We start from the raw sequence: 26433 nt of genomic DNA, 5'->3' as shown, positions 1-26433 counted from the left end.
TGGTTGTGTAGCGTGTCAATCAAATCATCCCGCCCCTCCTAGAGAATAGCCTACTTTATCGTCAATTTTATAATAAATAGAACCATAATTTAGCAAAACGCATATCCTGATGATTGAAAGGAGACTTTAAACTAGCGACTGGAAGCATATAGAATTTATGACAATTTTTATTACAGTAAGAAAATCGAGTCTGAAAGTTGGTAAAAACCCATCGGCTTGCGTTAAAATAAATTCTTTCTGAACTCACAGGTCGGCACGGGTGAAACAGCGCCTCTCGCTGGACATTTACTAAACATCCGGGTTGGCCTCATAGTAAATATCTCAGCCTTGCCCCTTGGTCTTAACTCATACACTGCCACTGACGTAATAAACGTAATTATTCCCGTTTACCAAACCTGCCACAGACGTAAAAAACGTAATTATTAATTTAAAAAAAAAAAAAAAAAATCTATTTTTTTTTTTTTTTTTGACCCAAAGACCAAGGAGATATGATTTTTCGAAGGAAAAGACTCCCATCCACTTCCTTGTTAACTTAAAGCTTAAAAATTCTGTATCTCAGCTCCTGAGTACTTTTTTTTTTTCAATGAAAAATCTCTGGCAGTGGGCAAACGCGGCCAGCAATAAGTCTGGCAGTGATGGGATAAACAGACTAGTATATATTGTTGGAGTATAGTGGAATGTAGTAGTGCTGATAACAATGTGGTATAGTGTTCTTGTCTCTGAGCATAGTGTTCTCTCATGTGGATTCCTTTCATCAGGAGATGGAAGTGGCTGCAATGGATCAGTGTGTGTGTGTGTGTGTGTGTGTGCGTGTCTGTTACCTTAAAACCACTGTTGGGGAATGTCAATAATGCAAGACTGAGCCTGCCATGTTTTTACTGCCATACAGGACCATACGTGCACTCCCTTATCATTGCTCTGTGTGTGTGTGTGTGTGTGTGTGTGTGTGTGTGTGTGTGTGTGTGTGTGTGTGTGTGTGTGTGTGTGTGTGTGTGTGTGTGTGTGTGTGTGTGTGTGTGTGTGTGTGTGTGTGTGTGTGTGTGTGTGTGTGAGCAAACAAGCCACCTCCTGTGGTGGTGGGGGGGGGGGGGGTATGCCACTGTATCCAGACGATTAGATCGATATCTTAACATCTGGGGCATGATTAATGAAAAGCAGTTAAAGCTGCACTATGCAAATTCCCTGTACCAACCCGGATTTGAACTCAGGTCTCCTGCTGAAAGTGCTGCATTTTTTTTTCTGAGCTATATACTGTAGCTCTGCTTGCTCGAGGGAGAAATACAATTTTGACCTTCAGGTCAAACAAAACAAAGTTACATACACCGGTAATACATGTTTTAACTCATTGAGTGCCCAAATTATTATTATCTATTTCTGGCCATTACAATTTTTATTTTTTTATTTTTTCAATGTAAAAAAAAGTGCTTAGGAAGCGAGATACAGCCTTTTTAAGTTATAAGTTAAACAAGGAGTGGATGGAGCTGCAAATCTTCAGACGATGATATCTTTTTTCTTTTTCTATTTTTTTTCTTCTATTTTTTTCAAAAACACGTGAAACATGTTAATGACGCTCAACACCATAGCGCTAAAACACGTGAAACACATTAATGGCACTCAATGAGTTAGGACAAAAAGAAAAAAGTTATAATGTTGGACCTCTTTTGTCTTTTCTTTCCCATGCCTGGTTGCAACCCTAGGTAGGACACAACTTCTCATGAATCATGGAATCTCATTCCTGTTTTGTTTTTTAGACCACAAACATCTTCATTTCCTTATTGTCCCAATCACCCACGATGCAGCAGTGACCACAACATGAACCTTCACTGAACACCCCCCCCAAAAACACCTCTCATATACTTATTTTATTTTATGTTTTTATTACACCCCCCTGCCGCGCTGGCTTACATCCCGTCCTGCTAGCTAGCTTAGCATCGTTGAGTGTAGAATGCTATAACTCTGTCACAAACACTCACACGCTGTAAAAAAGAAAAAAAATACCTGAGTGTTACTTTACTGCAGGCTAGCTAGCAGGGCGCGTAGAATGCTATAAGTGTGTGGCGGTCGGGGCTGCGGTGGCGGTGGCATGAGGTGATATAATGTTGCACTAATCGCCTCGGGATCAAAGCGGAGACCATTTTACCCCCGTGTTAATGGCCAGGGGGCACAGGCAACAATCTGCAAAGAGTGTCCTCTGAACCAAGTTTAGACCTCCGTAAAACTCTGTGTGTGTGTGTGTGTGTCAGTGGTGTAAAGTAACTAAGTACATTTACTCAAGTACTGTACTTTTTTTAGGTACTTTTACTTTACTGGAGTATTTCCAATTTTTAGTACTACTTACTTCTATTCCACTACATCTCAGAGGCAAATATTATACTTTTACTCCACTACAATTATTTTAGTTAAAAACTTTAGTTACTAGTACGTCTTAGACTTTGATAATTATTACAAAACATACATTAACCACTTCAGCCCTATATACATTTCGGCCATTTGAAAATAGCCGATCTACAAGCTCACAATGCGTCGCGATGCGACGCATTGTGAGCTTGTAGATCTGCTATTTTCAAAAGAATATATTTTTTTTAACATTTGAAGACGTGTGAAACGGGACATTCTGCACAATGACTACTTTCTACTTTTGGTACTTTAAGTACATTTTGATACCAATACTTGTGTATACTTTCACTCAAGTACATTTTGAATTCCGAACATTTACTTGTAACAGAGTATTTCTACATTGCAGTATTGATACTTTTACTTAAGTAAAACATTTGAGTACTTTTTCCATCACTTGTGCGGGCGTGTGTGTGTGTCCTCCATACCATGACAGAGCTAAGTTATAGGTGCAATCTACTCGTGTTTATCTTTGGCAGCCTAGGACATGTACATAGGTGAGAGGCTTCCAACAACTTGGGATGCCAAAAAAAGCAGCTATACGGTACGGCGGCTTGCAAGATTCTGTGCATTCTCTTCTCTCATTGGTAGCCGTCAAAAAATGGCGAAGACGCTGTTACAGTACTTGTAGCCCTGAGGGGTGTCTGGGTAATTGTCCAAGATTTGCTGACGGTAGACTTTTTACAGCATCGTGTGAATATCTGTGTCCTTGTATTGTATCTCTTATTTTTACTGGACATAAATAAATTATTAAAGTGTGTGTGTGCGTGTGTGCGTGTTTGCGTGTGTGTGTGTGCGTGCGTGCGTGCGTGCGTGCGTGTGCTTGCTTAGGGGTTTGGAGTTATATGCCTGATTTATATTTAACTCATTCACTGCCAGACTTATTTCTTGCTGCGTTTGCCCACTGCCAGCGACTTTTTCGATTTTCTTAAACTTTTCGTGAAAGTTTGTATGTTATACTTCGTTGAAAATAGCAGGTCAGGCCAAAAATACATAGTAAAACACAGGAGCCGAGATACAGCATATTTCCCAAATATTTTAACCAGGAAGTGAATGGAGCAGTAAATCTTTGGATCACGTTATATCCTGGTTCTGTGGGCAAAATGTAAAAATATATATCTATATTTTTATAATAATAATCGTCCAAAAGTCGTTTTAGTCGTCCTTGGCAGTCTGGGCCTTTGGAAAAAAAAGTCGTCAAAGTCGTCCTATGGCAGTGAATGAGTTAATACAAAATTGTTTGTTATTTTCAGCTCCAGGGTTAAGGGTTAAAGATGGCATTCATAAAGCCAGCGTCTCCCTAAACTGCTGACGTTCTGCTGTGAGACATCTGAGATGAACGTAAACACTGACCCTGGACCAGCCAGAGAGCTGTCACACTGACACCTTCACACTATGGACAGACACACAGACAGACAGACAGACAGACAGACGGGAAGGCTGAAAAGGACAGACAGACAGACAGGGGTGTTGAAAAGCTGGATGGACAGATACACAGGGGTGTTGAAGCATGGACAGACAGACAGACAGATGGAACGACAGGAGTGGAATGTGTTGAAAAGCTGGCTGGGTAGACAGACAGACAGACAGCTCACACCAGCCTCCCAACCAACGGTGGAAAGTAACTAAGTACATTTACTTAAGTATAATTTTGAGGTGTTTTTACTTTACTGGAGCATTTCCAATTTTCAGTACCCTATATACATTTTGGCCATTTGAAAATAGACGATCTACAAGCTCACAATGCGTCGCATTGTGAGCTTGTAGATCGTCTATTTTCAGTTTTTAGCGGTGCCAACCGCTCTACACTTGACTTTGTCCGTATGTCCGTCCGTCCGTCCGTCCGTCCGTCCGTCCGTCCGTCCGTATCAGCACGGGATGAGCACGGCAAAGAAGCAACACATACAAACACACGCACACACACACACACACACACACACACACACATGCTTGCCTCTGCCATCTCTCCTCTTATTGCCCACACGTGCCACTGCTTATCAAAGAGGGGTGCAGGGACCCCCAGCGTATGTTATGTCCGTGGAAGCACGGGATGAGCACATTATGTCCGTGGAAGCACGGGATGAGCACAGGATTTTAAACAGCTATAACTCCAGTTTGCAGCATGCCACCAAGTCCACATTTGGTATGTGGACTTAGACCACCAATAGGGACCAGCATGAATTGCTGAAGCCCCGCCCCCTCTGTCTTCCCATTGGCTGGCCTTCAAACAGCCATAAATCAAGTTCGCAGCATGCTACGGAGCTCAAATTTTGTACATGGCCTCAAACCACCAATAGGGACGAACTGTAATTACTTAAGCCCCGCCCCCTCTGTCTGCCCATTGGCTGGGCTTTAAACAGCCATCATTCCAGTTTGCAGCATGCTACCAAGTAACAATTTGGTACGTGGACTCAGACCACCAATAGGGACGAACTGCAATGAGTTAAGCCCCGCCCCAAAGGCACTGCTTCCTTCACACAGGGTGTTATTTTTTTTACATTTTGAACTTGCAGTATTGATACTTTTACTTAAGTTTAAAAAAAAAGTTGTACTTTTTCCACCACTGCTTCCCAACACAGCGTTATACAGTCTGCTCATATAGCAGGACATGACATTCATCAGTTCAAAGGTCAATCGTATTTCATTAGTCCATCAACATGTAACATTTATTTTAACCTAGTGAAAAAAAGCTTGAAATGTAATAATGACTGTTAAGCTCTTAATATACATTGTTGCGTGTGTGGTTCATTTCAACAACCAGGCAATTCACTGTGCTTTACACAGAACATCAAGCAAAGGAAACAGGATTATACGATGACGTTAGGATGCAATAAAACAAAAGGAAAAATAACAGATACAGTTACAGTGCAGAAGAGAAAGAAAAAAGAAAAGTAACTCGATCAAAGGCCGCGGCAAACAGAAAGGTCTTTAGTTGTGTTTCAACCCATTCAAACCGGGAACGCATCTCTGTAATTTTAGATATCTTTGGCTATTCAAAAATAGCAGATCTACAAGCTCATAGCGTGGCACCGAGTGCCGCGCTATGAGCTTGTAGATCTGCAATCTTTGGGAATAATCGTGAAGATTTTGTAACTCAAATCTTTGCTCCTGGGGATTCTACAAATGTCTTCAAAATCAGTATTTTGAAAAAAACGTATGTTGCTATAATATCAGTGGTTCTCAAACTTTTTTCATGTCAAGGACCCCCAAAATGATATGTACGGTATGTGGCCGCGAACCCCCATCTCAAAAGATTTTGTTCCAGGGATCCCCCAAGAAGTTGTAACATGAGTTAAAAATGTTTGCTTAAAAAATATATTTTAAAACATTTGCACAAATGTTCACGATTTTTTCAAAAATAGCAGATCTACAAGTGCCGCGCTAGGAGCTTGTAGATCTGCTGTTTTTGAATAGCCAAATAAATCTTAAAATTACTAAATGCTGCTTCCCCACGTTTCTACTGTATAAATATGTCTTTCAGATCATTCATGTTAAATAATAAATGAAACAGAATGCATTCAAATAGAAATGACTGTTTTACAACTAAAATCTACACATAATGTTGTTGTGAGGAGGTGGGGGCGTGTTCGGTACGCCAGGGCTGTTTGAAACAACATGCTAGCAGTCACTGAGCTAAATGAGTCGCAATGATGAACGTCACATGACTAAGGTCTAAAAGTCAGGTCTTTTTATTTAGCCCGCCGTGTGCGTGTGCGTGTGCGTGTGCGTGTGCGTGTCCGTGCACAGGTATTAAAGTCACACGTTTTTGTTGCATAACCGCAGCAGTGGTGTTTGTGAGTTCTCAGACACACAGTTCTCACACACACACACACACACACACACACACACACACACACACACACACACACACACACACACGTGCAAGTGCACTATGTCTACCGGTTCTCACAATAAAAAACCCCCACCAATTTCCTGTTTCAACTGTGAATTGTGATTGGTGGCTTGGTCTTGTCTGTTGTTTCCATGCAGTGCGGTGTGGTTAGAGACGTTATAGTGTGATGCATACTCTATACTAGATCTATAGTGGACTGGGTATTATATAATGTATCGCTGTTGACGGAAGGAAACCTCTTATCTCCATATTCGAACTTTTTGTGTTTTTTCTTAAATGAATGGCCTACTTGATCACACTACAGCGTCTAGTAGCAGATCTACAAGCTTGAAACACGCCGCGTTCTTTACACTTGTAAACCGGTGATGTGACAATAAAATTGATTCTTGCTTCTTGTAAAAAAATAATGTCCTGGATTACTCTTCAGGATTCAAATTCAAGAGTAGCTCTGCTAGGATCTGCTACTTTTTGATGTTTTTGTGTGGCTCTAGAATGTGGAGACAACAGCAACCAGGCGACCCTATTTTGGCTCATGTCAAGCTCATGTTTTGTGCTTCTGGACAGGCTTGTAGATCGTCAGCGTTAATGCACGATAATCGTCAACTAAAATGGCATGACCGTGAAAGGACTACCGGTTCTTAAAGTTCCAGTGTTAAGTTTCAGCCCTGGTGATACGACTGCATGGATTAACCGCTGATTTCAGTCATTTTGGATTGCATAGAAGTCTTAAATGGAAGCTTGTCGAGCGCCGCAAATAGCAGATCTACAAGCTCACAATGTGTCGCCCTGCGACGCATTGTGAGCTGGTAGATCTGCTATTTGCGGCCCTCGAACTTATTTAGAGATGAAAGAGTATCTTGAAAGTGGTCAAACGGGCAATACAATAGATTTAAAGGAGTGTTTTAAATTGGTCAAACAGTAGAATACATGTTCAGAAGCATCTTTCATAAACTTTTAATGGTCTCAGATGTTTCACGAAAGGACTTTTCCTTAAACATTCATTATTTCTCTGGGACAAGCGGACAAGCCTTTAAAGGGATACTTCACCCAAAAAATTACATATTTTCTATCAATTTGTTTTTGGCACATTCCTGAGCCAATAATTTGATGACCGGCGTAAAGATGCTAATGTATCCGGTAGGAGACTCAAAGTTGACACTTCGAGTCTCCTACCGGAGCCGCCACCGGTCATCAAATTATTGGCTCAGGAATGTGAAGATTCAAGGCTTCATGGGGTGTGTAATTGATAGGAAAAAAGTCATTTTGGGGGTGAACTATCCCCCTAATTTCGAGTCTCTGTGATTTCTTCACCTGGTCGTGCTGTATGTAGAACAGTTTAGAACAATATTGCTAAAACCAGCATAATAGGCTCTATGCACAGCAGCCATATTGGGAATGAATTGGGCCCTTTCCTTACTTCCTTCACAGGTGTTACCAATGATACTAATTAAGGCTCTGTTCCTTTAGTGTGGCATAGTGGTTGTCTTATTTTCAAGGACCACCATAACTCTGAGAGTGTACAAATGGAACCAAATGGACCCTTACGGGTCCATTTGGTTACATTTGTATACTCTCAGAGTTACACACCCACCATAAAAATGGAGCGTTTCTAGTGAGCCAACATGCACGATATCAGCACCATGACCAGAATGGAACAGAGCCCTTCATTAGTATCATTGGTAACACATGTGAAGGAAGTAAGAAGAGGCCCAATTTCTTTCCATATGGCTGCTGTGCATAGAGCCTATTAGTACTATTGTTAGGGAGGACCTCCTTTTCACGCACGTTTCACGAGCCCTACAAACATTTTCTCACGTTGTGGGATTTTATTTGTGCTTTAATCCATGTGACACAGTGTTCCATATAAACAGTGTATGGTCAAGAAAGACAATAGCATCGTGTGCAACATTATTCCTCAGCATATTGTCTTTTTTAGTGCATTGTGCCAAATGTAAAGCAGTGTACAGGTATGACTTCCTTTTTCTATTTAAAAACTAAAAAAAGATGCCATTACAAGAAGCAGAAGGGGTCAGGGTTCCGTTGTCAACTTGGCATTATTCTCTCTATTGGTTACTCACTCTTGTGTTTTATGTGAAATAGAAAGTAATTTGATAATGGGGCTCCTCTGTAGAAAACACTGTCCTCTTTATGTTGCGGTGACATTATTGGGTGTCTCGTGAACTGGGTTGGTTCTCAGTAAGGCGATAGTAGCTACAACATCTCCCAACGTGTGACGTCTTGTAGGTCAAGGAGCCATGTGCCGTACTGTATGTGTGTCTTCTCGGTGAAAATGACAGCGGAGAGACAGACGTTTTTTTTCCTGAGCGGAACTCGAGCTCAGGGGAGAGGGTTTTGTATGTCGCTCGTGTTTTGAAACGGAATACGGCTTAAGATTTTAATGCGCTGCAGCCAGAACACACGCACACATTTTTTAAATAGCTCACAATGTGTCAAAAGCTTCATGTCAAGCGTCGCATCGCGACGCATTGTGCGTCGCGTTGCTTATTCATTTCATACTGTGGTTGGGAAGGGGACCTCCAGCTTCAAACGAGACGTGTGACACAGAAAACCGGGCGGTCTTTCAGATCCAAGGTCTTGGCCGGCGTCTTCTGGCCGCAGCGTATGAGATCTTTTAGCCGTATTCCGTTTCAAAACACGAGCGACAAACAAAACCCTCCCCTGAGCTCAAGTTCCACTCAGGAAACGACTCTCTGCGCTGATGATGATATTACTGACATCTCCCTTTTCACAGTGGTGTAAAGTAACTAACTGTACTTAAGTACAATTTTGAGGTATCTTTCACTTTACTGGAGTATTTCCAATTTTCGGTACTACTACCACTACAATTATATGAAAACTTTAGTGACTAGTTACTTATAGATTTGGATTATTATTACAAAACACACTAACCACTTCAGCCCTATAAATATTTCGGCCATTTGAAAATAGCTGATCTACAAGCTCACAATGCGACGCATTGTGAGCTTGTAGATCGGCTATTTTCAAAATATTTTTTATACATTTTGAACTTACATTCTGGGACATTCTGCACAATGAGTACTTTTACTTTTGCTACTTTAAGTACATTTTTAATTCCGGACTTATACTTTGCAGTATTGATACTTTTACTTTCACCACCAAGTAAAAAAATGTAAGTAAAATAATGTACTTTCCATTCTGACCTCTGAAGTCTTCTCATCGTTTCTGACAGCTTTTGTTTTGCATAATTACCTAAACGTGGTAATTATGCAAAACAATGCAGCGCAATGTTTGTTTTATACTGTCCCTTATGGCACGTCAGGAACGAGGATGCCAGGATCTCCCGGTGACGATGCTGTTTACACATCAGAGTGTTCCGTGAAAATATTATACGATTTGAATGGAAATGTCAAATCTCTGTTGAAATAACAGGCTTCCCACGGCCGTGTAATTACTGGAAATAATTAGAAATTATAAACTATTTTCCAGGCCTGGAAAAGGTTTGGAATGAATCAAATGTTATGGAAAATGTTTGGACATGCATTTTTTCTGTTTTAACATTACGTGGAATATGTAACATGGTAGAATGTAGCGTTGCTGCGCCGCACAAGCCGCAGGGGGTCCCCAGCTAAATGATAGGTAGTTAGGAGCCAAATAGACCCTTATGGGTCTGTAACTCTGAGAGTGTACAAATGGAACCAAATGGACCCTGACGGGTCCATTTGGTTCCATTTTTACACTCTCAGAGTGAAATTAACATTGATTTTACATATAATTGGGTCCCAGAGATAGAAATGCCATTAAATGGGGGTCCGTATAGTCCAATGCATGTCAACTGGGGGGGGGTCCTTGAAATTAAAACGGTTGAAAATCACTGCTAGAGCCGTAAAATTGGGGTGCCTTGACATATCTTTTTCAAATGGGGGGTCCGCGGGCTGTCAAGTTGTGGGTCCTTGACATGAACATGTTTGAGAACCACTGGCCTAATGTATGCGGGACGTCACGTGACGAAAATAATAGATCCACAAGTTAACAACACGAGTCTGTATTTGTGCGTGCGTTGATAGCACACTGTTGTAAGAGCCTCATTATTGCGCCGTATCATTGCCTGGAAATGGGATAAAATACTTGTAGGGAAACGATTTGTTCAAATTGTGTGGGAACCCTGAAATAAAAGAAAACATGGAAAAAAACATTGTAGTCAGTAAAAGTCATTATGCTCAGAATAGCGATGGAAATACATTTGTCGAATGTAATCATGACATAATGAGTTTTCCACCATAGCATCTTGTCCAGTAGTAATCATTTTGTCCAGGACCTCAGGGTCTGTTTGTTCTAGTCGGTGCATGTTTGTTTCTTCAGCCTTAATAACCGTTCCTCTTTCTCCTCCTGCAGATCCTCTCCATATGCACGGGAGAGTGGAAGACCTCTGCATTTCCAGCCTCCAATGCTGGACTTTGGCACACAGTAAGTGCTGTCTATCACACACGCACACACACACACGCACACACACACACACACACACAGCTCTCATAAACAGAGCATGATGATGTGCACTTATTCTTCGCACCTTGTACAGGAAACATAAACAGTTCAGCTTCCAGAGCGGACGGACTCACGCACACACACACACACACACACACACACACACACACACACACACACACACACACACACACACACACACACACACACACACACATTCCAATGTTGGTGAGCTATCAGAAGATATCCAATATTATCCAATAATAGTTATTACATCAACCCCAACCTGGGAACCAAACAAAAAAGTGGCGGGAAAAAATATTTTTTCCCCTTTGATTTTGCCTCTGGAGGCACCACTTCCTTTTTTTGTGTAGAAACAGGAACTCGGTTTGGCTCCTCCCCTTTCTCAGTCCACTTCCTCCTGGGTGCTTCTGTGTGTATTCCTACTAACAGCAACACTACATGTTTAAAGGCAGTGGTGCTGACAGACTTCTGCTAACAGATTGAGAGATTACATCAACCCAAACCTCTACCAACATGTGTCATTTTAGCTTTAAGGCGGGGAGGGGGGCTTATATTGTAAACATTCCCCAGCGGGTGGGTCCCGAATGGAGCTCCGAGTAGACAGACAGACAGCCTAATATGGCAGCAGGCGGACTCTCTCTCTCTCTCTCTCTCTCTCTTTCCCATCATCAGCCAGTGTGAGACGTCAGCACAGAGAGGAAGGTCGACCCCCACAGCCAGCGATGTTAAGAACTCCGCCGTCTGCTAGCAATACCACAATATAATTTAGAAATAGTCTGTTAACCCATTAAGACCTGAAACCGATTCTACATGTCTCCTAAATCCCAACAGTTTTCTAAAAAAAACGTATGTTTCTATATCAGTGGTGCTCAATCTTTTTCATGTCAAGGACCCTCATAATTATATGTATTTGGCCGCGGATCCCCATCTCAAAATATTTTGTTCCAGGGGGTCCCAGAAGCAAAGATTTTAGTTAAAAATGTTCGCTTTAAAAATATATATATTCAATGATTTGCACACATTTTCACTATTTTTTAATAGCCAAAGTGTAAAATAATGCTTTTTAGCTCAAATAAAAAAATGACAGATGCGTTCCAGGTCTTAATGGGTTAAGTAAAAGGCCTGTATTCAAAGAAATTATTTGAGTAAAAAATACAAAAGTATTGGCAATCAAAAAAATAGCCGTTCTACAAGCTCGTAGATCGTCTATTTTCAAATGCGTTAATGTTTTGTAATAATGTATTAATAATCTAAATCAACAAAGTAACTATAACTATAAAAAAAAAATGGGAACGCTCGAGTACTGTAAAGTAAAAGTACCTCTAGGTACAGTACTGGAGTAAGTATAATAGTCACTTCCCAGCACACTGCTCACAGAGGAAGGTCGACCTCACAGCCAGAGAGGTTAAGATCTCCACTGTTAAAGACTCTGAGCTCCCAAAGCTTCCAGAATAGCAGCCTCTCTCTCCTCTGGGTTTGTGTTTGTACAGCAGGCCCTGAGTTGATGCCATAAAAAATAAATAAAAAAAACATTGCTTTGCATATTTTCTTCCATTTATAAACAACCCTGAATGTCGTATGTGTCACATGACGTAAGGTAGCATTTTTCCGGAAGCGAGATTGAAAGTTTTCAAATAGAGAAAATAGCTGATCTACAAGCTCTCAATGCGACGCCTTGTGAGCTTGTAGATCAGCTTTTTTTGCCGCGTGACAGCGTATCAAATAGTACTTCAGTGATTTAACCTGATTGTCAAGTTAACAAAAATGTCAGCAGGGCAAAGTTTATTTGTGTAGCCCTTTTCAGCAATGAGGCACTTCCAAGTGCTTTACTATAAAACATGAAAACATTGAGACGTTTAGACACATAGCATTAAAGATGCAGTGCAGTGACATTTTCGGTCATTTTATTTTGAAGATTCAGTCTGAAACGTCGTCTCAACCGACTCAAAATCTCAATCATTTCAGCCGTTCGCAACACGGCTAGTGTTTGTTTACAAGCGAGAGAGAGAAGGCCAGTGAAGCACGTTTGCGACTATGTGGCTTATTTCTAACCTATAATGTTTTCAGATACATACTTTAGTGTGCAGATTAAGTTTAAAATGAGTAATACACCGTCTGGATGTCATCTTCGATGAGATTCAAAACGGAGTAGCTCTGTAATTAAAATCAGCTGTGTTTGAAGAACGTGCAGCTATGGGAATCAAACAGGTGCATGTAATGAAGATTAATTTATATTCATGAAAGCTGCGTTATGTCATCACGCAGCACGTTTTCGTTTACAGGAAGTCATTAAGATTGGGGGGATTTTTTTTGGGACTTTTGATATAAAAATACATTAATCTTTTCAATTATTTTGGCATCTATTGTTAGGTATGCCCATTGAATGACCATGGATATGCTCTAAAAGTGTGAAAAACACATTTGTCATTTCACTACAGTACGCCTTTAAGACAGAGCAAAAGAAACATTATAAAAGGACAATTTATATAAAATAAAATAGAAAATAAGCCAAAATGACAGTGAAGGAATGATAAAACAAAGTAAAAGGCAGCAGCAAACAGAAGGTTGTTTTTTATCAGAACTGTGAGTTGCTGCAGACCTGCAGTTTTCTGGGAGCTTGTTCCAGATATGTGTTGCATAATAACAACTCAACACTGCTTCCCACGTCTAGTTCTGATTCTGTGGACAGAAAGCAGCCTTTAAAAAAAAAATGGTGTTTCATTTTTATTTGACCTTTTTTATTTATACAAGCAAACTCAGGTTGAGAAACAAGATCTCTTTTCAAAGGGAGCTCCGTAGCAGGAGTACAAAAGACAGACCTTTCCCAGATGACCTATGTTACTGTAGTGTTTGTATTTGTTGATGACGTGCATTATTATGTACATTTTGTATGCTATGTTGATGAATTGAATACATAGGACCACAATGGAAACAAGTATCCATTACTTTGTTTTTATCCTTTTAGGCTTAATGTCTTACTGTACTGTACCTTGCTGTTTACATTTGAACAAAATGTTTTTAATAAGTTACAGGAGTTCTTACTGTATGGTGTGCGTGATATGAAATGTGAGCTTACCATAATCACAGTAATCCTTAATCATATTCCATCATATTCAAGGGCTTTTGGAGAGAAATGAGACAGAGTCACTTTCAAATTAGAGCACTGCAGAGGGCAGGTGTGTGTGTGTGTGTCTCTGTCCAGCTGACGCTCGTTGGTGCTCGTTAATGTTATAGGCATCAGAGCAATTACAGTATGCTTCTGCACTGTCAAAAAGGCCAACATCAAAAAGATTAGTGGGACTCATTCAAGTGACCACCAGTGAGTCCCGGGACTCACTTAATTGAAAACAACATCACTGTATGATATTAGATTTATTAGATATTATATTGATATAGATATTTTATTTTTATTAGACATGTGATGCTGTTGCCTGACAATTAGTTGACCCGCCTACATCGGTATTGTTTGATATCGGTATCGGAAATTAGGAGTTGGACAATATCGGAATATCGGATATCGGAAAAAAAGTCAATATCGAACATCCCTATAACAAAGTGTGTTGAACTTAGGTGGTCCATGGTTTTAAGGGCGAGAAGTAATCGTATCACTTTGTTGGATGAAAGGCCACTCAAAACAAAAGACAGGGTTTGATTTAATCCCTTGGCCTAATGCAAGCATGGAAAATAAATCTGATGCTGATCAGTTCAGTGGTTTGCAAGATAAGTGACAGACAGACAGGCAGGCAGACAGACAGACACTCTTCTAAATAGTTCCCGTAACAATCAAGTGTCATATTTATAACATCAACTTCTCATATTTCATATCGTCTCTGTCGAGTGGAAACCTCATATGTCCAAAACTGTTACTTTTCAGGATTCAAATTAACTAATTTAGATTTTTTTTGGGGCTATATTTGACATTTGTGCAAATCTTTGAATCTATGTATATACTCAAATCTTTGCTTCTGTGGGATTCTACAAATGTCTTCTAAATCCTAACAGTTTTTTTTTAATAACGTATGTTTCTATATCAGTGGTTCTCAAACGTTTTCATGTCAAGGACCCCCCAAAATTATATGTATTCGGCCGCGGACCCCATCTCAAAATATTTAGTTCCAGGCACCCCCATGAAGCAAAGATTTGAGTTAAAAATGTTTGCTTAAAAATAAATATATATATTCAAAGATTTGCACACATTTTCACGATTTTTCAAAAAATAGCAGATCTACAAGCTCATAGCGCGGCACTTGGTGTACATAGTGGTTAAACAGATGCGTTCCCGGTTTGAATAAGTAAAAAACTAGCTTGCCGATCTACTACTTTTAATGGTTTTGTGTTACGCTGTAGTGTGATCAAGTAGCGCGTTAAATTCACAAACAAACACACAAAGTTAGAATATGGAGATAAGAGATTTCTGCCTGACATCAACGGTATATCCACTTGGTCTAGGATGTTGTACAAGTGCTGTCTTTGTGTAAAGTCTCAGTTAGTTGCCTGCCAGTGTCAGTGCTCAGTAAACAGCAGATCTATATCTGCTATTTTACTGCATGCAACACCAGCATGCAACTAAGTATAAATCAGGACTTTATTGGGGGAGTTGGTGCAAAACCACAGACGTCTATTGACTGACTGGCTCTTTAATTCCATCATCTAACTTCTCGTCAGCCACTGGTGACTGTCTGTCTCTACAAACAAATCATTCCGTGACTTCCTCATATTAATATGTCGTCGCCGTCAGGTGGAAACCTCGTATGAACCGAAAAGACAACTCCAGTACGTTGGATCCACGAGTTCTTGTTTTTTTTCCCATTTCCTGAAAAGTTATTATTTCAGCCACAATGTTGTGTTAACCCATTAAGACCTGGGACGCATCTGTGAGCATTGTTTTACACTTTGGCTATTCAAAAATAGCAGATATACAAGCTCATAGCGCGGCACCGAGTGCCGCGCTATGAGCTTGTAGATCTGCTATTTTTTTTTAAATCGAGAAAATGTGTGCAAATCAATATATTTATATTGTTTTAAAGCGAACATTTTTAACTCAAATCCTTGCTTCTGTGGGTCCCTCGAACAACATATTTTGGGATGGGGGTCCGCGGTCAAATTCATATCCTTTTGGGGGTCCTTGACATGAAAAAGGTTTGAAAACCACTGATATAGAAACATACGTTTTTCAGAAAACTGTTGGGATTTAGTCAGAAGACATTTCTAGAATCGGCTTCAGGTCTTAATGGGTTAATACTTTTCATTGATTAAATATGCAACACACACAGACAGACTTCACCACTTTCACGTTCAGATGTCTTTTTTCCCTCCAAAATGGCGATAATAGCAGATCTACAAGCTCAAAAACGTGTGACCCTTGTAGATCGGCTATTTTCGCTACTTTTTGCACAGCGGTCTTGGATGGACTTAATTTACAAAAAACAACAAAGATAAACAAACTTTAAAAAGTATACATACAAGGTTTCTGCCCGACGGCTGCAATAGAAAGCAAACCGCCCTGTGACTTCCTCATATTTAATCACTCAGTGAAATCCACAGATGCTGTGAAACTCAGGAACTTGTGAGTTTCACATCATTTTAGAAGGGTTGCTCAACCAGTTAAAGGGACATTTCACTTTCAAACATGTTTGAGGTCATTTTATCTACTCAGACTTTTGTCTACTCAGGCTTTTGTGAACACCCCAGACAGTTTTTGAAGTTGCTTGATTCAGTATTTAGATATTTTATATTCATTTTTATCTGACATGCCCAAATGTAATTTCAGTGCTGACTTCAAGTCACGACTTGGCTCTTAAAGGAGCACTGCACCCATGTTCAACCTTATCGTCATACAATTTGGTCCTGACCAGTGGTGGAAACAGTACTCACATTTTGATAGTAAAAGTATCAATACTGCAATGTAGAAATACTCTGTTACAAATGAAAGTCTGGAATTCAAAATATACTCGAGTAAAAGTACACAAGTATTGGTGTTGAAATATACTTAAAGTACCAAAAGTAGAAAGTACTCGTTATGCAGAATGTCCCATTTTACAAGTTTTCAAATGTATAAGAATCTTTTGAAAATAGCCAGGGTTTAAATAGGGCTGAAGTAGTTAATGTATGTTTTGTAATAATAATCAAAATCTACAAAGTATCTACATGTAGTAACTATAAAGTTTTAAAATAATTGTAGTGGAGTTTTTACTACTACCACTACAACTGAAAATTGGAAATACTCTAGTAAAGTAAAAACTACCTCAGAATTGTACTTAAGTACAGTACTTGAGTAAAGTACTTAGTTACTTTACACCACTGGTCCTGACTAATGCTCATTATATAAGATGGCACCAATTCTGTCTACTCACAGTTTAAAAAACAGCCATTGTTCTTGCATTAATCATTTTTTTTAAAGTTTGAAATTTAAGATGATGTCATTGGTAGTCAGGGTTCTGGAACTGTCCACAGCCTGAGCCCACCAAAGAGACACAGAGCGAGTACAGACAGCAATGGGTGCCATCTTTATAATGAGCATTAGTGAGGACCACTTGTGTGAAGATAAGGTTGGAAATGGGTGAAGTGCTCTTTCAAGTGCAGAGCTGTGCGTGTGTGTGTGCGTGTGTGCGCGTGTGTGTGTGTGTGTGTGTGTGTGTGTGAGAGACTGCGCACCCACAGAGCCGAGCACGGCGCTTAAAGGTCACGGAGGTCTGTTTATAGCCTCCCTCGCTTCCTTTTGTTGTTGTGTGGTTGGACTGTTATGCCGCCGTGTGTCTGTTTCATTAGGCTAGTTCGTATCGCTGCTGTGTCGTCAGGCAGAAACCTTGTATACGGTATGTCCATAACTCCGTATTTCAACTTTTTTTTTTTACTAGTTTGCCTGTAATTGGCTTCACAAATTAGTGGGAGGGGCCCATTTCAAATAACCAATCCACGTCCTGCACACAGAATCGATTTAGATATCGTCCAAAACTGTTGCTATTCAGGATTCAAATTCGAAAAGCATCAAAAGTAGCAGATCTACTACTTTTGTGTGACACAGTGGCATGATCAAATAGGGTGTTAATTTACGATTTACGATTTACAATAAATGTCTGTGTGTGTGTGTGTGTGTGTGTGTGTGTGTGTGTGTGTGTGTGTGTGTGTGTGTGTGTGTGTGTGTGTGTGTGTGTGTGTGTGTGTGTGTGTGTGTGTGTGTGTGTGTGTGTGTGTGTGTGTGTGTGTGTGTGTGTGTGTGTGTGCAGGCCAGTGGGCGTGCCCAGAGCAGAGACCATCTACATCCACAACCCCAGCCAGGAGGAACCTGTCACCCTGCTGTCCATGTTTACATCCAGCACTCACTTTCACATGCCTGCCTTCCACAGACGGGTAAGAGGACTGTGTGTGTGTGTGTAAGAGTTCTCAACGTGCCTGAAAATTAACTGGGCCTTAAATGGGCCGGCCCGAGGCTCGGCCCGACCCGACTAATTAGCATACATTTTTAAGGCCCTGCCCAGCCCGAAAACGTCGGGTCGGGTTGGGGCAGAATTTGAGAACTCTTATCACAGAGTAAAAGTGAAACGCCAGTCAGCGCCGTCTTCATGATAGATAAATACACAAACAGACAGAACAGAATTATTGTTTGTTGTATTCTTTTTTCGTTGAGCCCGAGGCTCGGGCCGCCCGACCAGTTAGCATACATTTTAGGCAACACGACGTTGAAGTGCCTTTGAAAGCCACAAAAGTTGTGTTTATAAAATCCTAACAACCACACACGAAACTACCGTCATTAATATATAGGTGCAGATTCGACATGCATTTGCACCTTCTGTGTGTACCTAATAATGTTGGACATGACTTCTCTTATGATTCTTCTCTTCTCTTTCTCTTTCTCTCTCTCTCTCCAGGTAATTCCTCCCAGAGGGAAGGCATCTTTTAAACTTATATTCCTCCCGTCAGAGGAGGGACAAGTAGAAAACTCTTTATTTATCAACACATCAGCGCATGGCGTGATGGCGTACCAGGTCAGATTCACTACTACACATTCTACTGACAAGTATGAAAGAAACTGGGCCTCTTCTTACTTCCTTCACAGGTGTTACCAATGATACTAATGAAGGCTCTGTTCCATTCTGGTTAGGGGGCTGATATCGTGCATGTTGGCTCACTAGAAACACTCCATTTTGGTTCCTAAATGGCCCCTAATGGTGGGTGTGTAACATTTGGTTCCATTTGTACACTCTCCGAGTTATGGGGCTGTCAGCCAAGTTCAGACATTACATTCAACTTTCGCTCTTCAATTATATTCAATTATTATTATCTTCAAAAGGCCGGGAGGTGGAGATTATGTTTTCGGCGCTGTTTGTCTGTCTGTGAGTCCCATCTTTCTGTGAACGGCAAATCTAGAGCGTCAAACTTTGCACCGGATGAACATCCCCGTGTCCCCTAGGGTAGGTACCCTCACAAAAAAACATGCGGTAATCCTGGTCTCTATACTGCCTCCCCCTGGTCAGCCGTGGCGCCTGATGGAGGGGAAAGGAACTGGTTGGAATAACGTGGTCCTTCCACGCGCTACAGTACGTCCTACTGGGGAAACTCCCCCCTGTCAGGTGATAAGAAGCGGCTTGCTAGTTCGGGGCTCTCCCCAGGCTGGCAAAGGGAGAGTACCGCCCAGGATTACAGTTTAGGCAATTGGCACTGGGTGAAAAAATGGGTTACAAAAATCGTGGGATAAAAATGTAGACACTCTCAGAAGGCCAAGGAAGTACCCTAAATCTTTCAAATAAGCTTTGTTATAACAGGCCACTTTTGACCTACAGTATAGCTCTTGTACCGTAGGTCGTGCAATCCAAAACGTCTAGGCTGTCGCGTTGTGGCTTGTGTGATAGTTGTCAGTGTCGGTTGTCTGTGATGGATGTCTGTCATGTGTGACATGGTGTTTGGATCCAGAGCTCAGTGAGAAACCTCTCAGACACGCACGTATTGTGTGTGTGTGTGTGTGCGCACGCGCACACACGCACACGCACACGCGGGCGCGGGCGCGCGCACACACACACACACGCACACACGGGAACAAACAGGCAATCATGAGGTTTCACATTTAACCAACGCATGTCACATGACAGGAAGACAGACACACGCACACACGCACACACACACACACACACACACACACACACACACACACACACACACACACACACCTCAACAGTCATGTCTAAACTCACCATAGCCACGTTCACCTAGAATATTAAAAACATTATCATCGCTGTCGGTTGTAAACCTTGTACTGTATGTCCAAAAAAACGTTACTTTTCAGGAAATGGAAACAAAGACCAAACCACTTTCACTTTCCAAATTGTTCATGAACAGCGGAAATAGACGATCTACATGCTCTACAAACATAATATGTTTGTAGAGCATGTAGAGGATGTTAAGATCGGACGTTTTCGCAAGGGTGGTTCCACCTGCATGCAAAATCTTGGGACGATTTTGCATAATCTTGAACATTTTAACAACATAAATCGGGGTCCCTGGCACAAAATATTTTCAGATGGGGGTCCGTGGACAATTCAATCAATTTGGAGGTTCCCTGACATGAAAATGTTTGCAAACCGGTGCTATGCATTGCACAGTGCATGTGCTGTGGGGTTGTGTTTGAATGTGAATGTGTGTGTATGTTGCAGGTGTTTGGTGTGGAGGTGTTTATTTAAACTTGTGAATATGTGTATGTTGCAGGTGTTAATTTATAATAATAATAATAATCTTTTTAAAAACAAGTTTACAAAGTGCTTCACAACACAACCCACAACAGACAGTGTGGGGAAAGCAAAACAAAAAACAGAAAACAAGACACAGACAGTTCAACCATGTGAATGTTGTATGTTGCAGGTGTTTATTTAACCATGTGAATATGTGTATGTTGCAAGTGTTTGGTGTGTGGAGGTCTTTACTTAACCATGTGAATGTTTGTGTATGTTGCAGGTCTTTACTTAACCATGTGAATGTGTGTGTATGTTGCAGGTGTTTATTTAACCATGTGAGTGTGTGTGTGTATGTTGCAGGTGTTTATTTAACCATGTGAATGTTGTGTATGTTGCAGGTGTTTATTTAACCATGTGAATGTTGTGTATGTTGCAGGTGTTTATTTAACCATGTGAATGTTGTGTATGTTGCAGGTGTTTATTTAACCATGTGAATGTTGTGTGTGTTGCAGGTGTTTATTTAACCATGTGAATGTTGTGTGTGTTGCAGGTGTTTATTTAACCAATCTGAATGTTGTGTGTGTTGCAGGTGTTTGGTGTAGGGGGTCATCGGGGGTCTTTAAAGTCGGTCCAGAGGAAGGACAACATGCTCATATTCCCGCACATCCACAGCATCAAGCTGACCCAGACTCAGGTACACAGACTACACACGCGCACACACACACACGCACGCACGCACATTTCTTCGGCTATTCAAAAATATTGAAACATTTTTTTATTTATTTTTTCAAAAAAACGTATAGGATTTTTAAGAATCGCCTCAGGTCTTAACTCATTGAGTGCCAGAACTTTTTTAGTTTTTTTAACGTTTTGTTTATTTGTTTTTGTTCTTTTACATACTCCTAGGTAGTACAATTGAGTGCCATAATTGCCAGATTTTTAAAAATATTATTTTGTCCCAGTGCCAGAGTTTTTTTCACAGAAAACAAAAAGTGCTTAGGAAGCGAGATACAGCCTTTTTCAGTTCTAAGTTAAACAAGGAGTGGATGGAGCTGCACATCTTCAGATGATGATATCTTGGGTTCTGAACATGTTTAAAAAAAAAAAAAAAAAAGTTTTTTTATGCTAATTTTTCAAAAACACGTGAAACACGTTAATGGCACCCAGCGCCATAGCGGTAAAAACACGTGAAACACGTTAATGGCACTCAGTGAGTTAACACATCCACCGCCAAGGTCTAATCTCATAATGTACTCACCAGTGCCAAGGTTTTATTGTTGTTTTTTGTTTTTTTCACGTCGCCATAGGCCCCGTTAAAATCCTTTAGAATGCGCGATGTACTGTTTGTAAACAACGTGCACATGTCCCTGCGTCTATTAGTCCAGACCACGTGTCAAACGGAGCCGCCATGTTTGAGTTCTGACCGTTTATGTTAACATGGGAAATGCGAGGAGAAAAAACTACACAGGATAAACAAGGGTTTTAGTGTGCGCCTTAGAATGGAGGCCGACGGGAAACAAAAAACGGGATCGCACTTCCGGTCGACTTCCGGTGGTGGTACACTGAAAATGGTCCCCCTAGAAAATTGAAAAAGAAAAAAAAAAATCGAAAAAAAGGAAAAAGCACCCGGACCGTAGCACTACGGTCTCGGCGCTTAACAGTTGGATTTAACGGACCGTAGGACTACGTTCTTGGCGGTGGATGTGTTAATGGGTTAACCAGGCTCTCATAGCACTTGCTGACTATGGGAGTGAGGGCTATGGGGCGCCAGTTATTTAGTACACTACAGTGTGCATACTGTAAGTTGTGAGGCAGAACCACTGACATACTCATCAGATTACAAAAATCAAATCAAAATCTAAATGCTTGTCAGGAGTTATTGAGCAGAAATATAGAAAAAGGTGCATTTACAATACATATCACAGTTTAGCATTTATGTATCATTATACAATATGATTTACAGTATATATATATTTTTTTGCTAATATGTTTGACCATTTAAGCCCTATATACTTCCTCATACAATGAATAGTGAAAATATACAAGCTCATAGAGCTCATAGAGCTTGTAGATCGGAATTTTGAATTCTGACAATTTTTGTTTTGAATGACTTGCCCAAAATCTGTATTCTCATAGAGCTTGTAGATCTGCTACAGTATTTTCGCTATCCTTTTCGAAAATAGGATGTTTTTGGACAATGTTTGTCTGTAATGACATGCCCAAAATAGGAACACACCATGTCGAAAGAGGCTTAACTCCCAATACTTTGTATTAAACGTCATAAAGCACAGATATGGAATGTTCATGCAGTATTTCATAAACACATACCACTCATGTTTGTTAGCTGGCAGTCAGAGCAGAAACCTCCTATCTCCATATGTCAACGTTTCATGTTTTTTTTTTTTAATAAATGAAGAGTTCAAGAGTGTCACACAAAAGCAGTGAAAACAGCTGCTCTACAAGCTCAGCTATTTTCAGTACTTTTATTTAATGTATTTGATAATAATAATTAAAAAGTAATGGGTTTTGGACTTACAAGGTTTCCACCCCGACAGCCACCACATCATAATTGTATGTGTGCTCACGACAGGACCTTATATGGGCATTCTCTGAGAGACAACAAACCTGTTCACACTCCACACATACACACGCCCCTGTGTGCTACACACACACACACACCCACACACTGTATCACTATACTTGTGAGGACGTCAACATTTTAGGAGAGTGATTTTATGAATGCCATCCATGTTTACACACGTATTCCCATTTTTTTTTAACCTATAACCCTGAAGCCGAAAACAGCTGATCTACAAGCTCACAAAGCCTCACGTTGTGAGCTTGCAGATCAGTTATTTTCTGTGCATGACATTCAACCTGAGTCTTTTCCTAATTGTAAACCTAACTCTAAAAAAAAAGATAGTATTTTTTTTTTAACCATATAAACATCCGGGCCAGGAAAATGGTCCTCACAACGTCTATTCCTCAAACTCATTGACATTTGGCCCTTGCAAGTACAGTAATACAAGTACACACACACACACACACACACACTTTCCAAAGCAAACAGGAGGCGGAGAGTGAGGCGCGTCTTGAGAGAAGCCGCAGTCTCCGTGGAGACCTCCACAAACAGGAAGTAGGATGGCATTTACACAATATAAGCTTCAGCCCAGTGCATATAATCACCTCGAACCGCTGCCTTCTTACCCACAATGCCCCTCTGCAGGCCGCTCCCCTGACAGGCAGACAGAGAACCATTGAACCACTTAACATTGCACATCTGCACATTACTTCAGTGTTTCTCCTCAACAGTGGTTCGGGACCCATCTTTGGGGCATGGGCAGTTTTATGGGTCGCGAGTAAATATCCCTTAATTTTATTATTTGCTTTTTAATTATTATCATTATTATTTTGAATTCCAAAACAAAATAATTAACCCATTAAGACCTGAGGCGATTCTTTAAAATGTTTTCTAAATCCTAACAGTTTTTTGAAAGAAATCGAAAAATATTATTTTCACGATTTTTCAAAAATAGCAGATCTACAAGCTCATAGCGCACCACCGAATATCCAAAGAAGTCTAAAGTGACACAGATGCGTTCCAGGTCTTAATGTTTTTTGTTTTTTTTTAAGTGTAAGAAGTAGTGAAAATATAAATGTGACGCGCTGTGAGCTTGTAGATCTGCTATTTTCACTAGTTTGGGTCCAGGGGAGACATCACATTTTATCTTTTGGGTCTGGAGTTGAAAAGTTGGTAACTCCTGCACATGATGACATCACTGATGCTGCTTGAACTGTGAACAGGATGCATTCTGTGACCCTGTGTAGACCCAAAACAAAGGATTTCATTGCTTTTGGTAATGAAAGCAGTCCATTAATTTATGACAGGTGCGTCCAGTGCAACGCGTCGCCTCGGAAAAACAACGGGAAGTGTTTTCAAAAACATTCTCGAGAGCAATGTGTAGCTGTGAATGACATTGTGCGTTTGTTTACATGCATGGCTGCCATGTTGGATACGGCACAAAATCAAGCAGCGCAGCCAGGTGCTCTGAGTCTTTGATTAGACAGCAGTCTGTTATTGAGCTCAGCCGTCATTATTCAGAAATAATAACACACCGCTGAATTCAGTGATTGACCAATCAGAATTAAGCTTTGCGCCAAGCTGTGTAATACATAAAAGTCATCCTAGTTTACATGCCTCAAAGCATTTAATCAGAATATTACTTTTGACATTTCACACAAAGTGCTTCTGCCTGGGGTCTTTTTTGGCTGTTGATTTTCTAGCAAGAGCCCAACCACCCAGAGAGAAACGATCAGAATAAAGGTCCTTACACACCGGGGGCGATTTTTTCATGCAAATAATATGTTTTTTTTTAAAAACCTTATAAAGTCAATGCAAGCTTCCACATCAGTTTCGCGGAGCGAAAAAACGTCTTTTATTTATTCGGACCGAGTCCGAATTTTGGGTATAAGTGTTTACATGCTGACATGTTCCATCAAAAGGTTTATACCGCTCCTCTCAACCAGAATAAAACATCCTTCTGATAAGACTGGATCTTAATATTTCCTTCCAATTGACGTGTTTTTATTGTGAGTGAGCTGTCATTCTGAATATACAGTTGGTGGAGTATTAGGGTCCATGTAAACGTAGTCACTGTTTTTCTCTTTAACAGTTTTTTATTTATTTTGTCATAAACATACAAATCTGTAACAAGACAGATACAAAATATACATGCATATGTTGTTGAAACAATGATCTTGTTTTATATAACTCACTTTATATAACTCTATATAACAAAAAAAAAAAGGAAAAGGAAAGCAAAAGAAAAGGAAGAAGGGAAGGGAATAGGCTCTATGCACAGCAGCCATATTATCACTTCCTTCCCAGGTGTTACCAATGATACTAATGAAGGCTCTGTTCCATTTAGTGTAGCACAGTGGTTTCCACGACCCCCATAACTCTGAGAGTGTACAAATGGAACCAATTGGACCCTTACGGGTCCATTTGGTTCCATTTGTACACTCTCAGAGTTACACACCTGTCCATTTGGAAGCCCATGAGGGTCCCTGGACCCCAACTGTAGACCCACTGGTGTAACAGAGTGTATCCAGTGGGCGAACATGCACAATATCAGCACCCTGACTCTGTTTGACCAGAATGGAACAGAGCCTTCATTAGTATCATTGGTAACACCTCTGAATGTCTTCATAATATGGCTGCTTGAAAGAGGGAAAGGGGAACCCTGCTGTCTCGCCTAGTGCTCCATCCATTAGGTCTCCTCGTTAAGTGGCACCTGTAAACTCTCGTAATAGTCAAGGAAGGGGTTCCAAATCTTCTTGAATCTTTTAACAGACCCTTTTAAGTGTGTACTTGATTTTCTCTAGTTTCAAGAAATACATAGTCTCTTTAATCCATGTGGTAAAGCTGGGTGGAGAGCGCTGCTTGCATGAAAGGAGGGAAGTCACTGTTTTTAATGTAACTGTGATTGTGTGTTGATGTGCTGACAGGAAGATGCGTCTAACGTCACCATACTGGGTCTGGTCCTGGAGTGCAGCTTACCCAAGACTTTATTTAATAGTCCTCAGGTACGTACTGTGTCCCTATTAAACACTACTGTACATAGATACTGATCACCCCGTTGCTCCAATCTCCACCAAACTTGACACAAACACTGTTCAGGGGTCTGGCATGAAAATAATCCCACCAGGTGCCCCACAGGTGCCCAGTCAGGGGCCCCGAGGGGACACAAGCGCTCCGTTTCTCCAATCTGTACCAAACTTGTCACAGACACTGTTCAGGGGTCTGCCACGAGAATAGTCACACCAGGGGACGAAACCCGCAGACACGCTTAACCACTGTCACTTTCAAAAATGTTTCAATGTGATGCTTGTAGATCGAATGTTATTCCTACTTTTGCATGCCACTGTCATATGATGATGTAGGGCATTCATTTACAAATAAAATAAAAACATATGGAGATACGCGACATCAGCAATAGTATAGTTCAGATATAAACTATAGTTTAGAGTTAC

At 40.7% G+C, this 26433-nt stretch overlaps 1 protein-coding gene across 1 annotated transcript in view; it reads left to right on the top strand.

The window, feature by feature from the left end:
• The window catches only part of tmem131l (transmembrane 131 like), a 94814-nt gene that overhangs the window by 21266 nt on the left and 47115 nt on the right, over positions 1 to 26433 (top strand). Inside the window, exons 4-8 of the mRNA XM_084044521.1 lie at positions 10622 to 10693; positions 17962 to 18085; positions 18604 to 18720; positions 20990 to 21094; positions 25909 to 25986. Coding sequence (XP_083900647.1) covers positions 10622 to 10693; positions 17962 to 18085; positions 18604 to 18720; positions 20990 to 21094; positions 25909 to 25986 — 496 coding nt within the window. The remainder of the gene's footprint in view (positions 1 to 10621; positions 10694 to 17961; positions 18086 to 18603; positions 18721 to 20989; positions 21095 to 25908; positions 25987 to 26433) is intronic.

This window comes from Gymnoscopelus microlampas, assembly GCF_963454915.1.
Source record: "Gymnoscopelus microlampas genome assembly, chromosome: 2".
Classification (NCBI taxonomy): Eukaryota; Metazoa; Chordata; class Actinopteri; order Myctophiformes; family Myctophidae; genus Gymnoscopelus; species Gymnoscopelus microlampas.
This window is presented reverse-complemented; position numbering and strand designations above follow the sequence as displayed.